The sequence below is a fragment of the Rousettus aegyptiacus genome, unplaced genomic scaffold (assembly GCF_014176215.1).
Source record: "Rousettus aegyptiacus isolate mRouAeg1 unplaced genomic scaffold, mRouAeg1.p scaffold_m13_p_10, whole genome shotgun sequence".
Classification (NCBI taxonomy): domain Eukaryota; kingdom Metazoa; phylum Chordata; class Mammalia; order Chiroptera; family Pteropodidae; genus Rousettus; species Rousettus aegyptiacus.
In genome coordinates this window covers 26017759-26030597 of record NW_023416285.1, presented here as the reverse complement: position 1 = coordinate 26030597, position 12839 = coordinate 26017759, and the positions used below count along the sequence as shown (strand labels likewise).

General features: G+C 41.2%; 1 protein-coding gene across 8 annotated transcripts in view; it reads right to left on the bottom strand.

Annotated features, from left to right (window-relative positions):
• The window catches only part of LEF1 (lymphoid enhancer binding factor 1), a 103084-nt gene that overhangs the window by 6120 nt on the left and 84125 nt on the right, over positions 1 to 12839 (bottom strand). For 5 of the 8 annotated variants that reach the window (XM_016145917.2, XM_016145907.2, XM_016145936.2 and 2 more), the window contains 3 exons: positions 11799 to 11906; positions 7445 to 7493; positions 6754 to 6794 (listed from right to left, as the gene is read on the bottom strand). In XM_016145917.2, coding sequence (XP_016001403.2) covers positions 6760 to 6794; positions 7445 to 7493; positions 11799 to 11906 — 192 coding nt within the window. In that variant the 3' untranslated portion in view covers positions 6754 to 6759. The remainder of the gene's footprint in view (positions 1 to 6753; positions 6795 to 7444; positions 7494 to 11798; positions 11907 to 12839) is intronic. The other 3 variants (XM_016145895.2, XM_016145926.2, XM_016145945.2) reach the window with 1 other exon arrangement.

Genomic DNA, 12839 nt, shown 5'->3' with positions numbered 1-12839 from the left:
ACGTAGGCTTGGGAGTTCTGGACACGTGATTCAAAGAACGGAGGAAGTCGATCTGTGGAAGGGAGAAGGAAGCCATTTTCAGGGATGGACGGATGTAAGAGGCAGGAAACGCATTTGGACACCTTTCCAAGGCCATCTCCTAGTACTCTCCTTGGCCCAACTGTCTCTGGCTTCCACAGGATGCTCCTCTTCCCTCCTTCAGCCAGCGTGGGCGGCTTCTGCTCCTCATGGCAGGCAGAAGGTGCCCCTGGGCGAGACCTCCGTTCGAAGGACCACTACGGGCGGGGGCTCTGGGATGGCGCTGAGCAGGGTGCAGATGTTTTCCCGGAAAATGTCAACTGGGGCCCCATGGAGGCCACACAGCCACCACTGCCAGGGCTGCTGTCATCCCTAGGTCTCCCTTATCTGACAGTCACCCGCCTCCAGACTTTAGGCTCCCTTCCCAAGGGCCCCTAACACCTGCGCTTCTCCTGCCTGTTTAGTGACCATTCTGGCCCAGGGGCTTCCTAAGTGCTTGTCACACTTAGTGCCTAAGTATGTGGCAGAAAGATGAAGAACGGAAAACAAAGTCATCTTTTCACTTTCTGACTGTCTAAACTTTAATTTTTACTTTGAGACTTCAGACAAGCCTTAAGATTTTCTAGCTGCTTCCAATTTTATTACTTTGTAAGCACATGCCAACCCAGAAACAAATATCCAGAGGCACACTGATACTTAATGCGGGTGACTAGAATTATACTTGCGGAACACGATTTAGAACAAGGATTAGGAAAAAACGTCAAACTCACCAGGGCGAGCTTCAAAAACTATATAAAATAAACATTTTTCTCAGAGAGACTACTGAAAATACTCAGACTGCTCCCTGACTCTACAAGGTAGGTAAACCTCAGGCTTCGGGCATAGCTCCGGGGGGACCCTTCAGGGTCACAGTCCTGTCACCAGTCCTGAAGGCATCTTCAGTCCCATTCTAGACAGTCAGCTCTGTAGGGAGGCTTCACAGGTGCCCCAAGTTCCCAAACCTTAACCACCTCATCAGGCTCTCAAACACCACCATCAAATGGAAAGCTAGAAACAATTTTTTTCCAAGATATGAATCCTACCACTGCACAATTAACTGTTGTTACATTCTCTACTCTATTAGAAATTACTTTTCTCATGTGTCTCTTGGCTTCAAGAAAGTTCAGGTTAAAGTTTTTATTTGGTAAAAACATTTTAATTTTTCAGGCAGTATATAAGACAAAGATTATGCCAGAGCCAAAAACACAGTGTGTATGTCTGTACCTGAGTGCCTGTGTGTGTCTGTGACTGTATGTGTATCTCTCTGTATGTTTAAAAACCGGAGGTTTTTTATTTTAAAAGGTAGCTTGTTTCTACTTTTTAACTAGTTCTTTGACATCATGTAATCAAAGGAAATACATTGAAATATCACAAGAATATCTTTTCAATCTATATAATTTTAAGACGGTGGGCTTTTTGTGTTTGTTTTGCTAAAATAAACATTAACCAATTTGTGGTGTTATGTTTTTAAATTAGTAAACTCAGAGTGATAATTCTCTCCAGTTTTTTAAAAATTCTAATTATTTGCTCCTTTAATTCCTTACAAATCTTTTGTTCGATTTCTTTAAAAAATGCCAATGGGATTTTGATAGGGATAGCATTAATCCGTATAATGCTTTAGGTAATATGGTCATTTTAACTATGTTGATTCTTCCAATCTAAGAACACAGACTATCTTTCCATTTCTTTGTACCTTCTTCGGTTTCTTTTAAGAGGTCTTATAGACTTCATCATATAGACCCTTCACATGTTTTGTTAGATTTATTCCTAGGGATTCTTTTTGTTGCAATTGCAAAAGGAATTATTTTTTCCACTTTTTCTGATACTTCATCATTAGAGTATAGGAACACTATGGAATTTTGAACATTGACTCTTAAGTCAGAAAGAAAGTTCAGTATTTGATGATAATTTCTGACTTCTGACAAACTCGAGATGTTATGTATTCCAAATCAAACACGTACAAAAATACCGGAAACTCACAGCAACTCAATCACCATTCCATCAAACCCAAGAATCCCCTCACGACGGGACAGCTTTAGCGTTACGTACTCCAGGAAGCATTTTTTGATCACGCTCTGATGTACATGCTTCCAGTTCTCCTTATTTTTACATAATGCACCTCCTTCATAGCATAAAACATTATTATTCTATAAGTACCCATTCTATGTCTTACGTCTATGTCTTCCTTAAACTGGAAGCTCTCCAGTACGGACCAGGTCTATTCAGCAAGTACCCCAACTGCCTAACACAGCTCTTGACTTAGAGTGAATAAACAAATGGCTGGTGTTCATGGTACCGGCCTTCCGGCTGGACCCGGGGAATGCACACAGTCTCAACCCTGCAGCCCTGGGCTCCCAGCATTCCCACAAGTGACAAGTTAGTCCAAACAGCTAAGGATGAACTTGGCTTTCCTGAAAGACCCACAGCTCAGAAATCACCTCCACCGACCTGGAGGGAAGTCTTTTACGGATCCCATTTCTAATTATCCTGGAAGTTGCTGCGAGGTGTTGAGACTAAGGTTAATGCTGATTTGTTTCAATATGATTTCACCGGAGTGAATCCTCTTATAACACACAAAAGTAGAACCACACTGGGAGATAGGGACACAGCTGGTGTCTGAGGAACTGTTTAAAGAGCCAATATCTACTTTAGGCCGCATGAGGCAATTGCAATGGTATTTCCCGCCTCTACCCCTCCCCCCCCGCCCCCCCCCCCGCCAAAAGCATTAGATGAAACATATATCTTTTAAGGAGTAGAAACACAACTTTTCAGAGGGCTTTTTGGTTCCCTGAGGAGTCTTTTCCTTATTAGCTGGGGTATTTTCTTTATAGTTCATTGTCCCACACTAGTGATGAGCATTATCTAGCATTTTAGCTACATACACAGATGTAAGAATTTTCTTTAAGGACACCAAAATAATGTTAAATTTCGCTGTGTACGTAAGAGGAAATAAATTCTCTCAAAAAAAGTCTCTTCCTGTTAAGAGTCACAATGTCTCCCCCGCCCGGGTGCTGTGTCCCATCGGCTCTACCTTGCTGAAGAGAAGAACGAGAGGAATTCAGCTAATACTACTAAGCAACTTCTCGTCACAACTGAAAACCAGCCATGTGAGATTCTGCACTATTTGCAGGACCGAATCTAATCAAATATTTTATCTGTCTTTGGTTTGTTCCTAAGGCGAAGCCAGCACTAGCATGCATGACTGTAGTCTGCCAGATAAGGAGCCATAGGATCATGTCAGCGGAGGATCAAACCCCACCGGAGCCAGTGCTTCTGAGGCCCTTGCTCTGGGGAGGAAAAGGACAGGCAGGAGCGCTCTACGCAGGAGCTGCAAAACCACCACGCCACACACGGGGCGTTTTCGAGATCATACAGGTGCTTTAACAGTTAGACAAAACCACTCAGACGTAGGGCGAGGACTACAAATTACGAAGTGTAAAAGAGACCCAAGTCTCTTTAATAACGCTGGGAGGCAGTGTAGACCACGGAAAGCAAAGCAGCTGGGGCTTAGAGGCCTCTGGGCGAGCCCTCTCACTCAAACGGAAGAACCAGGTCCCCTGGCGTGAAGTGATCTGGCCCAGTCCGTGCGGTTTACACGGTTTACACGGCGACTCCGAGGCCAGGGCTCTTAGTCTGAGCTCCTTCTATAACACGATGAGCAGTTGCCCTCGTCTTTGTTTCTTTGCCACCGCTGACCATACACAGAACGCCCTCCCCATTTTTTAGGGATACCAAGTGGGTGAATACCAAGTGTCGCCTCCTCAGAAGGGCCCTTCCTGACTGCCCGACCTAGAGCAGACCGTCAAGCCCATTCTCCTTTGTATTTTTACATTTTCCTGTTTATTTTTCGTCAACCACCCTCACAGGAATGTAAGCACTACGAGAGCAGGGAACTCCCTTGCCTCTTTCAGCACCGTATTTCCAAGTCTTACAATGCAACCTGGCATTTATTAGGTGCTCAATAAGTGTGGAGTAATGATGAAACAGGTCAACTACTACATATATTGAAGTTTCTGAATTCCTAAAACAAAGGTGTGGGGAGGGAGGAGTGGGAAGAGTAGGAATATTATCATTCCTAATTTACTGAAATCTTAATGAATGCAAATCTGAGCTCCTCTCTGCTCAGTAATGCTTATCAAATGACTGCCAGCACTGCTCTCTGAAACAGAACAGTGTGGAAGGGAGTGACTTCAAAGGCTGCGGGACCGATCCGGCAACGAGATGGGACAGCATCACTGGACACGCCACGGAAGTGAACCTCTGCCGTCTGCGGCCCCGGCGGGCGGCTGGTGGGAATCTTTTCTTGAAGATGATGGGGGACACTTTGTTTTGTTTTTCTGGTACAGGTTAGTGAGGACATTGTAACCTTTAGAAAAGAATGAGTGACAAGAAAGCACAATGACAGCTGTGACTTTTTTTTTTTTTTTTTTTTAAAGATGTTTGGGATACACCCCAGGACAAACATACTCGGCTTAATCTTCTCATCGAAAACACTATGTAATGTTAATAAGAACACAAAATCATTTCTGTACGATTTCTCACAGAAGCAGCATGGAGGACTTCGGGGTGATTGGATGGTGGAGTGAGTCGGTGCGTGCCGGGCCTCAGCACACCGCACTCTGGAGGGTTTCCAGGTACAGGAAGAGCATGGAAGGGCTGCCGTCCACACCTGCATGCAGGAGTCAGGGACGGCAGCCTTCCAAAAAAAAAAAAAAAAAAAAAAGGGAATGCCAAAACCTGCAAAAGCTTGCGAAAGCGATTGCCACTAGAATTACTTCTATTACGATGCCGTGAGCTTCTTGGGGCAGGGGCCGTGAGGAAGTCACCTCTGTGCTCCTAATAACCAATCCAGGAGGCCCGCTCAGTCAGGTCCTCCATTAATAGCTGTTGGGTTGGATGTGCATCTGTGATATTGTTGTTTGGACACCCTGTTTGGACACCTCGAGGAAGGAACGATCCTCTTTTCACTCAGAGAAAAGCCTGCCACTCAGCACGAGTTTGGAAGAGTTTTGATATCATGAAACTACGGTGACAGAATGTCGAAGAACCAGGGGAATCTGAATAAAGATGAGGAAAGTTGCACAGGAAAAGAGGACACCGAGTCGGGTCTCAGGGAGGGTGGACGGAGGGAGGCAGGGCTATGCGACACACCAACAGCTGTAGGTGGTAGGCGTTATCATTCCTGGTTCACAGATGCAGAATATGAAGATTGGAAAGCTGAAGTAGACTGCACAGGCAAACGGTGGATTTAAAATTCAGATGTATTTGGTACCAAAATTTCTGCTGGCTCCTTTGGGAAAGTTTGTTCAAATTTTAGAGCCAAAATGCAGTTCTAAAAAAATCAGTTCTAAAAAGTAGGGGTCACCTAGTTAAGAACCAAGTGATCTATAGGCTAATGCTCTTCTCCTTGGACACACTGCTGATCAGTCCCTTCCTCAGGCACAGAAATCAGGCTTCCTAATGCAGGGCGCATTGTGCAGCGGCCTCCATCTATTCGGGGGCCTAATAATTTTGCTTGGACTGAGCACAGGACTCACAGGGATAGGGAGGAGGTAAGAACAGGTGGAGCACAAGGATGACCGAGGGCAGAACTCTGAGGAGAGGGTAGAGGTAGAGCTGCACTAAGTGCTTTGCACTTCATCCTGTTTGGATGATGGAAAGCATTGACCGTTCTCAGTCGGGAAGTGACACAATCAACTTGTGTTTTAGTGAATCCCTCTGGGAGCAACATCAAAGATGAACTGACAGAAAGAAAGTCTGGAGGCAGGAAAAAGAGCCAAAGGCTGTTATAATAATCCAGATGGCGTTCGCACCTGAGCTGGGCTGTGGCAGTGATGGGTATGAGAGGAAAGCCAGACAGACCCAAAGAACAGAACTGACAGGGCCTGGATGTGGGATGTTGGGGAAGGTAGAACCCAAAGTGGCTCCTTTGAAAAGAACTGTCACTGAGAGAAGATGTAAACACACTATATCCACACACTACATGGGTTCAAAGCTTGGCAAAGTCCAAATCAATGCGCAAAACCAGATTCCCTGGCCTGGTGCTTATGTGGTCAAAAATTAAAGAATTAGAGCAAAAAGAGATAACAACGAATATTACTTATAAATACTAAAGGAAGATCTAGCATTGGTTACCAATAAAGAAAAAACTTAATGACGGAATATAATTGATGAAATAAGTAGTCCCCATGCCATATTTTTAAACAGAACAAAAGAAAAATAAAGCACATCTATCTTTCCACACTAGGAACAAATACATTACTTTCAAGTACCTATATATCATCTCAATGGAGAAGTCTCTGAAGAGCAAAAACTGCTGAGCCCTGAGATAGAATGGGCCCTGGGTTTGCTGAGGAAGATGACGTTTTGCTGGTTTGTGTTGTTTGTTTGTTTTTTAAGCAGGCAAATTTGTCATGCGTCGGAGTAAGGAATGGTTGAAAAGAGAGTTAGGGGAAAGGGAACGAAGAAAGATTAAAGGGGCAAAGGAGGAAAGGGGGAGAGATTAAAGCATACTATATTGCAAATACATAGCCGGTATAAAAACCATCAGATTTTTTAAAGCGCTAATTTGACTTTGGTGGCGTTTCGTCTTTAAAGGAGCAATGCTGAACGGCATCCATGTGAGCAAGGAGAGTCACAAGCACGTGCCTCTGTTTATAACGAATGTCAGCAGTAGGACCAAAGAGTCGTTCTTACCATGTTTCAGATGTAGGCAGCTGTCATTCTTGGACCTGTACCTGCAGAAAATTGTGTCTTTAACAAATTTTTATTGAAGAGGTTTTTGAACATTCCAAATATGTAGCAGCTACAACATTACGTGGACTTGTTTGCTTTACTTTTTATGGTTCTTATACCAGCCATTTTTATTTGTGCAGTACTAGTGGCCTTTTAATGAAAGAAAAAGGGGAAATAAACAGGACCTCACTGACTGATGCCTTGAATTAATGTATAGAAAAGATAAACCCTATCGTCATGTTTTGTATTTTTAAATAACATAAACCACAGAAAAGATTCTCAAAGGAATATAAGGTAGCATATTATAGAATCACCATAAATTTTTTTTTTTTTTTACTGTGAAGAGTTATACAAATAGAAGTGTTAAAGCAAAGAGAACATAGAACAGGAGCAAAAACAAAACAAAACAAACAACCACAGCTAACAATCAGGATTCCAGGTGACAGGGTTGGAATAAAAAGGTTTTAGATGTACCTTCACACAGCCACATTTAAAAGAAAGGTCTCTTCAACATTTTTAAAGAATTTCAGGAGGAAAAGCAGAGTTAAAATATCACGAGTTGTAGTTACAGAATAAAGCAGTGTGTAGAAAGATACAAACTACTTTAAAGGCGCTTGTCAGAGAACCAGCTGGAAAGAGGCAGGGTGCCTACCTGATGTAGATTCCTGTAGCTTCTCTCTCTTCCTCTTCTTTTTCTTACCCTAGAAGAAGATGGGCACATTGTCATGTTACAGACTGTCCTGGGAACACACGGGTGAATGTGATTCAAAAATATGGTCAACAGAGAAAGATACCTCATGCATTCGCATTTTCATTCTCTCTCTCTCTCTCTCTCTCTCTCTCTCTCTCTCTCTCTCTCTCTCTCTCTCACACACATTTATCTAGACACAGTCAGAAAGCAAGAGAAAGAGAAAATAAATTCTTACTTCTCTGTGATCTTTGTCTCTACAGCCTCATATTTAACATCCTCAGTACTCAATTGGGAGTGGTCTCACACACGCACTAGGATAATGACGTCCTAGGGCTGTAGCCATAGAACCCCCTTCAACGAAAGTCCGCTTAAAGAGGTAGACCTGTGGTTTTTAACCACCACGCTTAAAACCCACTTCTGCCTATATACATGATAAATCTTCATAACCGTGATTTCCACCATAGAATTAAAAGGTAAGGATGTTAACCGAGGACCCTCAGCCCCCATGGTGTAAGTGTAACACAACCAAGGACAGTGGAAGGAGGGGAAGGTAGGACTTGTGAAAACTAAATGTAATTTCAAATACTTATTTCTGGCACTTAAGGACCTTGCTTCCTAAAGCAGATATAACATGGATATACATGCAATTTTAAATTCATCTCAAAATCATCATAATCACAAATTTAAAAATTTAGGTTCCATTTATAGTGGTCTAATTTTCCATTTTCCTTCATAATTACTTTCCCCTCAAATAAATAATTGTAATAGGGCAGAGACGCCAAACATATTTGATTTACATGAACCAACCTGGATTAGGGTGGTATTTTCAAGTAACTAACAGAACACACATTGTATCCAATATCTCTATCTTACATCTGCTGTAATAATCGCATTGACAAACAAAAATTAAACTGTATGATAATATTGAACATAGTGGCAAGATAGTTTTTCTTCATGTCACATGACCCCACTGGTGAAGCCATAAAGCCTTGGAAAGCTGACCGAATCTATCCTCACAAACCCTATGGCAACCAGCAGGTACCTGTGGCCCTGGGAAATGGAACACCCAAAATGACAGTCTTCTTTAAGATGGTGCTCTGGGAGGCGGGGAGCAGACTGAGGGAGAGCATGCTTCTCACAGGGACCCGCTATCTCCCTTTCAAGTGGAATTTCTGTGATTTTCACAAGGGGCTGTGAGGTCCTTTTACATCTGAGACAGTCTTCCTCACTTTCTCCTCTCAGCTCCCACGGGGCTCTAAACTCCCTAAACTCGGGCTCTAAACTCCCTAAACTCGGGCTCTAAACTCCCTAAACTCGCCTCAAGTGTCATCTCTTCCAGGAACCTTCTCTGCCCCACCCCTCATCCCTTCCCCTTCCCACCCTACCTTCAGGCAGAGCTCACTGCAGAAACCCAACTCTTCACAGGAGCTTGTGACGGGCTTTGTCCCTAACCCTTCACCACAAGACCATGGCTCATAAGACCACCACCTGCGTCTCAGAACATCTCTGCCTCCCAGCACACACCTAGAACAGTGCGGTGTAGGACGGCAGTCGCCTTTGTGAAATGACCTGTCCTACATTCCAGGGATAAACCAAGTGTTTCAAGAGAACTTACTACATTTACAGTAAACAAAAAGAGCTAAGTAGTTTGGATGTATTGATGTTCATTTATACCCCTAACCCCCACAAAATTCATGTGTGGTAAACATAAAAATGTTTTTCATTAAAATTATATATCATACTGACGTTATTAAGCATTAAATTTAAAAGCTATGACAATATAAATATTTGGCCTATCTCACCTAAGAAGATATGTACAGTTGTTGATTTAGGCAAACTTCAGTTATAAAAGTTACAAAAAATAAAATTATAAAAACAAATTGAGGTTATAAAATTTATGATGCCAAAGAATGGGGAATTTAATGGTAAATATATTAAATATGTCTCAGTGAGGATTAGGATAGCATTCTGACACTAAATATACTAAGATACAAGGCATATTTCTTGTTTAGACTCTATCCTCGTACTGTTATGTTAGAATACTATCTTTAGCTAAAGAGCTACCACTTGATTGACTTCTGTTTGCCTTAGTAATTAATAGGCTTATTTCGATCATTATAAAAATTGTAATGAACAAAGGTGAGGTTTTAGGATTTCTTCACTCGAGAAATCCTAAAATCGAGATAAATGAAAAAATTTCCTTAGAGAGAGGAAAATCTTTTCAGTAAATTCATGTTAGACTGGGTTTCCTTAACATTAACTTTCTTCCCATCTTTCTACATGGAGGACAGAGAGAAAGAGGGAGAGAATATGTTTCTTTGATCTCTTTTTAAAAGTGAAAACTCACTCCTTTACTTAAGGATCAGAACCCAAAACTTCACTCAAAGACATTCAACAAGCAATGCTAATTAAATCTACACAAATTCACAGCACAGCAAAGCCCTTCCATGGGTCAGAGAGGGAGGGTCAGATTTGCCCTTTTAGGCAAACCACATCCAAAAGGACAGGGTTAGAAGAGGACACTTTTGAAACCCTTTAGGTAGAAACTGATCTTCCCACTTAAAGGGCATCACAAAGGCTTTATTTACCCCAGGAAGATGTTAATTACAGTCAAGAGAACAGAAGCACAGTTCAGAGGACAAAACTCCTCGACTAAAGCAATCTTCTTAAGAAGGCACTGGAAGACTGAGCTGATCAGACTGCCTAGATGGGGAAGCCCCTACATGGCCACGGACAAATTAACTTGACCCTCCTAACCCCTCAATTTTCTCATGTGCAAAATGCAATACTACCATTTATGCCGTGGGATTATTGTGAGGATCATACAATAACACAGAAGGCATTTAAACAGTTCTTGACAACTGGCATATGGTAGTTATTAAAATAACAACTCAGGAGAGCTGACGAGCTGCTGCTCGTAAGTAACAAACAGTAGGACTCGCACCTCCTCTGTCATGGTTGTACCAATGTTGGAGCTCCAAGTCCTCACCCATAGTGAACCGTTCTCCAAAGCATGTTACAAGAAACAGATGTGCTCCAGAAGTCTGGGGGTCTCACTGTATAGGGCATACGACCTCGTGCAGCCCCGTGGGACCGTCTACAGCAATCGCGACATTAAATTACACATTAACAGAGTCACCTATGCCTTTTTCACAAGGGTCAGCTTCGCTTATGGACTGTTCTAGCTGGCATTTCAAATGACAGTCTCACATGAAAAATAAAAATTATCTTAAGAATTTTAAATTAAGAATATAAATAATCAAAATTATTCCCCTCTATATCATTTATAATATACTTTCTTAGAGATAGTCTTTGCTGTATCAAGACTATTAGTAAGATGTTCAAACTAAAGTTAATAACATAATTGGCAAAATAAATGAGGTATTTTTACCAATAAAATTAGCAGTTTAAAAATACAATCGTACTTACTCTGTCTGAATAAGATACATAATAGACATCAAGGTATATTAATACGAAACAAAATTTTTTTCTCCCAGTTCTGATTAGCCTCTGGCAAAACAGTCACTTGAATACGTCATTTATAAGAATTATAAAGTAATATAATCTTTTAGAAAACAATTTGACAATACATATTAAGAGCCTTTAAAATATTTATACTCTTTAATTCAACAATTCCACAGCTGTGAATCTATCCTACAGAAACGATAGCTCTAAACACAGAACAGATTGCTACACATAGATTTGTTCATTGCGGGATTATTTCCAATTGTAAAAAAAATAGAAAGAAACTTAAGTTTCTAAAAGCAGGGAAAATGGCTAAGTAAATTATGACATTCACTCAATAAAATCTTGTATAGCCATTAAGACTAAAATATAAAAACGCTATGCCATAACAGAAAAATGCTTATTATATATAATAGCAAGAAGCATGACACAGAAGTTTACGTATATACACACATACATACTCACGCACATACTTATAGCCAAGTAAAAAATAAAAACATATCCACAGAAAAATTATTGCAAGGTAACATAACTACTTATTACTAACGTTGCCTGTACATGAGACTACAGGCTTAAAAAAAAAAATCGTTTTCACCAATGTTTTAATGATATGGTGGGGTTTTTTTATTAAAAAAGTTTTACTTAAAAAATTCATTAGTACTTATAGCCAAAAGCTTTCAAAATGTGCAAGAGCCATGAAATCTTTATTATAAAGTTCACTAACTTCCAAAAATAGGAACTAGTACAAGCATTAGATACATTCTGAAAAAGATACATAATAGACATGAAAGTAACAGGAAGAAAGAATGAGTGAAAGTAAAGAGCCATTTGGTGTGCAGAAGGGCCTTACATAATTGTCTCTTGCAGACCAGCCTGGATAAAGCTGCATATGTAGCTGTCTTTCCTTCCGCGCTAATTCATAATATTTAGCCTGCTCTTCACGGGAGAGGGCATGCCACTGGAACGAAAAGGGGAGGGGGGAAAATCAAATAAAAATAAGCAAAATAGAAACAGTAATATATAGTTCATGTTTCAAACACTGAAGAACGAGAATAATCAGCATTTAAACTTTGATTTATTTTTAAATGGCAGAAGACCAAGCGCCGAAGGAACCCAGTCGGAGTCTGAATCCAGTTGGCTAGTGACGCCCCAACTTTGGTTTCTCTATTCTGTTGTCTGATATCACATGAAACACATCAAAGTCAATCGAAGTATCCAAAGTCGAGCGATCTGTCACCCACGCTTTCTCTTCTCCAGTGTAAATTAAAAAGAATTCACACTGTTGCGCCTCAACACCCACCTGTGCCCTTTTTCATAGTTTGTAGTGTGTCCTGATATCGGAGCCTAAGTACCCCTTATTTACGCAAAATGTGACCATTTCCAGATGTCTTTTCCTCAGATACATCTTTGCTGTGCACGGAATGCTCTCCTACTTGGTCACATAGAGTCTGAAACCACCATCACGTGATCCTGTCTACAAAGCAAGACATCGAAAGTCGGTCTGTCTCGGTCTCTTCACCCTCTCCTCACACTCACATAAACACTAAGTGTCTACAGGGAGAATGGTGATAATATTGTACAATCGCACATGCACACCTTACGGTATGATTTTTAGCTTCCTTCTGATGGAAAGCAAGGAGGATTATCTACGTTTATTTTGCCATTGAGAATTTGAGGCTGCAGTGCCTCATTTGGAGAACAGAGCAGCCGATATCCTGCAAACTTTCCATTTCCCTTTTACATAACTGATATATATCATATATAGCAAAATAGCTTATGTGGGCAAGGCATTCATTTGGGATTTTAAACAGCTTATAATTTGCACACTGCTTTGCCCCAGTTATGTTTGCACACAACTTGCCCCAGGTCCCTCAGTAGGCAGTTTCCAAGT